The 4,710-nt window shown below is 37.6% G+C and overlaps 1 protein-coding gene across 1 annotated transcript in view; it reads left to right on the top strand.

The window, feature by feature from the left end:
- The window catches only part of LOC107298967 (metabotropic glutamate receptor 2-like), a 46,194-nt gene extending 42,694 nt beyond the window's left edge, over positions 1–3,500 (top strand). The window contains exons 11-13 of the mRNA XM_015828326.1: positions 765–974; positions 1,257–1,383; positions 2,605–3,500. Coding sequence (XP_015683812.1) covers positions 765–974; positions 1,257–1,383; positions 2,605–3,500 — 1,233 coding nt within the window. The remainder of the gene's footprint in view (positions 1–764; positions 975–1,256; positions 1,384–2,604) is intronic.
- The last annotated feature ends 1,210 nt before the right edge of the window (positions 3,501–4,710 follow it).

The following is a 4,710-nucleotide window of genomic DNA, read 5'->3' as shown; positions in this document are numbered from 1 at the left end:
GCAAAGTAAAAAAAATGCCTGTCTTATATCCAAATATGTGGAAAATGATATTCAGTTTATTGATACCTTTCCCTACCTCATATCTTGTGGAATCAGGCTTTAGTGCTGTTAATCATATTATGACCAAAGAAAGAAACCGCCTGAATATTTCCGAAAGAGGAGACCTTCGTTTGTTCCTTACAAAAATTGAGCCAGATATTCAGTATTTAGTTTTGCAGCATCAGCCTCAGGGATCTCATTAATAATTTAATTAATTAAATGCAATTTCATCAGACTTCATGCTTCTATGTATGCAAAGTATAAATAAAAAGATAGATTTAACTACAGTAAGTTGTTTTATAAAGATTTATTCTGCCAAACTTAGCGAAAGTCCGACATAAAGTATTTGGTAAGTAATTATTATGATATGCTTTAACTTGCTGTAACTCTGCTTTATAAATTTTATAAAGTAAAGTTACTTCCCTATTTTATAAATCACCATTACTGTGGAACCAGTGGGCGGTTAGAAAATTTTACTACTAACAGAGATACAAAAGTGGGTGGTAGGTATAAAAAGGTTGACTACCCCTGGTCTAGTCAATCTCTCAGCCCAATTCACTCTCAGGGTTGTTTTTGTGAGAAAAATAGGAGAAGGAAGGTGTGTTGCATATATTTGCCACCTTGAGTTATTTGTAAAAATAATAAAGGTGGGTTACAAACAAACAAACAAACAAACAAATACTTCTGATGTCCTTTCTAAACTCTTCTTTTCCTTTTCTTTCCAGCTTCACCCTTTCCTTCAAAGCCCTCAGTTTCACAATAATTCCATAGATGGGGTATATTTGGATGAGAAAGGAGATTTGACGGCTGACTTGGACATTGTGAACTGGATTGTTTTCCCAAACAAATCTGTCAAGAGAACAAAAACTGGAAGTCTAGAAAAACAGACAACTCAGGATTTCAAAGTTACCATTGACCAGAGGAGTATTGGACAGGTACAAATGCTGACAATCTGCAACTAATATTTCTACTAAATGTGGAAAAAACAGGACTACAGTTTTCGGGTTCTGTTATTGCTTTTGAGTATTCATGTCAGCTGATCAAGTTCTCAACAGTGCAAATATCATCTTTATTCAGTTGGTCACAAAAAATAAGATCTTCAATTTTCATGAAATAGCTATAAATGTAGATGTAGATGTAGATACAGATACAGATACAGATACAGATACAGGTACAGATACATTGATTATCTGGGTGTACTTCCTTTCATTCTTCAGAGCCTACCAACTTCCAGGTGTGTGGAAAGCTGTCATCCTGGATTCATGAAAGTGGTTTTGGAAGGGAAACCCATCTGTTGCTACAATTGTGTTCCTTGTCCAGAAGGAACCATCTCCACCATGGAAGGTTAGTGATACCAGAGAAAAAAGGAACATTTTGGGGAAGACCATGGCCTATGACCTCTTCATGAAAGCATGTTTTGACAGGCGTTTTTAAACTTAACTTTAAAAAATAATTTCTTTTAATACGTATAATTTATAGGGATTTACAAGAAATAGTCTGGTGATTTACTGTAAATATGGAGCAGGCTATTAAAAACAGGAGATTAATCAAGAATTGGGATTAAAAGAGCAATGGCATTTCTTTTTCTTCATCTTATTTATTGGTGAACCTCTGGTATTTTTTCTTGGTGTCTCTGCAGAAATGGAGAACTTCTGATGTTCTCCTCTCTTCTCCTTTTCCTCTCCTCTCCTCTTCCTTCTTTTCTCTCCTCTCCTCTCCTACTTTCCTTGATCAACTAATGCATTAGTAGAATCCTGGATTTCTTTTATTAACAGGTCCAGCCACAATTCCAACAATTCCAACAATGATTTATTCCTTCCCTCCTTCCTTCTTCATTCGCTCCCAACCCTCCCTTCCCTTCCCCTCCTTTCCTTCCTTTCTTCCTTCCTTCCCTCCTTCCTTCCTTCCTGTTCTTTGATGAAAAATGGTAGACATTCTCTGTCATATTCTGGCTGAATAAGCCCAACCAAGCAAAACACTAGAGACATGATGAACTCCAATGTTCACTGTATTAGGCAAAAACAATCCGTCAAGTTTTGAAGGAAAGCTAACTCTGAAGCAATGACGGGAAACAGATAGTTAAAAGAGTAAAACTTTCCCTCCCCTCTCTGACAGTTCAGGTCACATTGTCCTGTGGGAAGAATCCAGAGAAAGAAACATTTTGGGGAATATTAAAAAGGCAGAATACTCAGCAGAGGCCATCTTTTGGAAATCCAAATTCAATAATCCTTTCAGAAGACCAAAAGCTGAATTTATTGTGAAATATCATTCTTCTTAAAATATTCCCTTATTCCTTCTTGTGCTTGAACTAGTCTGGTACAGGAATTCCCAACAAGTGTCTGTCCATGGGTCATTGGTGGCAGGGCTGTGAAATGTTTTCGATTTCACCTCTAAAATGTGGCAATTGTCCTTCTGCATTATATTATTTAAACTTGCTAAGCATTTCTGCAAACTTCCTTTCTCCACACACATTCATCCATATCATCACTAGTTTCATTCCAGCTACTGTATGCATCTGATGGAAGTATCTGCTTTATGATAGATATTAATCTTGCTCTTTTTCAGATGCTGAACAATGCACAAAATGTCCAGCGGATCAGCATCCGAGCCTCAGCCGAAATGATTGTATACCTAAGAAGGAAACTTTCCTATCCTACCAAGAAATGTTGGGGATCATGCTAGCTTCCCTTGCCTTGTTCTTGTCTTTGGCAACCATTTTTGTCTTTGGAATATTCATTAAATTTCAAGAAACTCCCTTGGTCAAAGCCAGCAATCGTGATCTCTCCTACATCCTCCTCATCTCCCTCCTGTTTTCATTCTTGACCTCATTCTTATTCATTGGTCAACCAAAAGTAACCACTTGCCTTGTCCAACAAACAGCATTCAGCAACATCTTTACAGTTGCCATTTCTACTGTCTTGGCCAAAACTGTCATGGTGGTATTAGCCTTCTTGGCCACAAAACCAGGGAATAATGTACAGAGATGGTTAGGGAAGAGCATGGCCAATTCTATCATCCTTTCTTGCTCTGGAGTCCAAGTTGTCCTTTGCAGTATCTGGTTGGGCACCTCTCCCCCATTCCCTAAATCGGACATGTATTCAGAATCTGCTGAGGTCATCCTTCAATGTAATGAAGGCTCTGTTGCCATGTTCTATCTTGCCCTTGGCTATATGAGCTTCCTGGCTGTCATCTGCTTCACAATGGCCTTCCTAGCCAGGAATCTACCTGGGGCCTTCAACGAAGCCAAGTTGATCACCTTCAGCATGATGGTCTTCTGTAGCGTCTGGATATCCTTTGTACCCACTTACCTGAGCACCAAGGGGAAGTATATGGTAGCCGTGCAGGTCTTCTCCATGTTGGCTTCCAGTGCTAGCCTGTTGCTATTAATTTTTCTCCCCAAATGTTACATTATTTTCCTAAGACCAGATCTGAATACAAAAGAACATATGATGTCAAAATAAAATAATAACTTAAATTTGGGTTATGTGGCCCAGAAATTAATAATTGTAACAAATGGTTTTTGATACTTTAATGTTTTTAAATAAAATAATAAACACACCAATTAGTCATTTCTTTAAGTGGTAGAAATGGACTCCCAGTTATAATAAATGTGTTTTCCCCTTTCTTTTTGATGTTTGTTATTTTTTATAATACATTTTATTAGTTTATCAAAATATAAAATACAAAGAGAAATTTTAAAAAGTAATAGAAAACTGGAGAGGAGGGGGAAAAGAGAAAATATCTTGTATAGAGGGAAAAGGAAAGAAAAAGACATTGACTTCCAACTCTCTTTAGCACAGTAGAAAATAACATTACCTCAACTTTTTACTTTTACACAACAGTATATGCTAGTCATTTCTATAGCAACAAACAGCAAAAAACAAAATGAAAGTTTCATTTTTTTTTTCATTGCAAGCATAAAATCCGGAAGCAATTTCCAAATAGAACGCTTCATTTTTGATGTTGAGTGTATGGGAAAGCATGTGGGTGTGCACGGATGCTGGGGTTGAGTGTTAGAGGATTTCCTAAAGGTACATTTGAACCAGACCGGGACACCTTTCTGTTGAAGCACATTTTTTCTTATTGTTCTGCAGGGCAAAAGGATTGACCTAAAGAAGGGAAGATTCCCTCCTTTTGATTTTATGTAAATAGATGCAAACAAGGCTTTTTATGTACTAGAAGACCTACAAGGTCACTTCCAACTCTGTTATTCTGTTCTCTTCTGTTCTGTTCTCTTCTGTTCTGTTCTGGTTCTAGTCTAGTCTAGTCTAGTCTAGTCTAGTCTAGTCTAGTCTAGTCTAGTCTAGTCTAGTCTAGTCTAGTCTAGTCTAGTCTAGTCTAGTCTAGTCTAGTCAAGGATTGGGAACAGAAACAAGTTAAATGTTTGAGTCTGGGCAATAACAAGTGTATGATTGGGTAAAGGAAATCAAGATCTAGTACAGTCAGTGAGGCAATTAGTTCATAAATACAATAATGACCCCCCCCAACACCCAAAATCTTAATCTATCAATTTAGTGAGGGGGGCATGTTTTTGGAGGGGGAGAGATGTGAGGGAGAAAAAAAGAAAGAGAGAGAGATATGAGAGAGAGAGAGAGAGAGAGAGAGAGAGAGAGAGAGAGAGAGAGAGAGAGAGAGAGAGAGAGAGAGAGAGAGAGAGAGAGAGAGAGAGAG

The sequence above is a fragment of the Protobothrops mucrosquamatus genome, unplaced genomic scaffold, assembly GCF_001527695.2.
Source record: "Protobothrops mucrosquamatus isolate PMUCROS unplaced genomic scaffold, P.Mucros_1.0 scaffold4402, whole genome shotgun sequence".
NCBI classification, from domain to species: domain Eukaryota; kingdom Metazoa; phylum Chordata; class Lepidosauria; order Squamata; family Viperidae; genus Protobothrops; species Protobothrops mucrosquamatus.
This window is presented reverse-complemented; position numbering and strand designations above follow the sequence as displayed.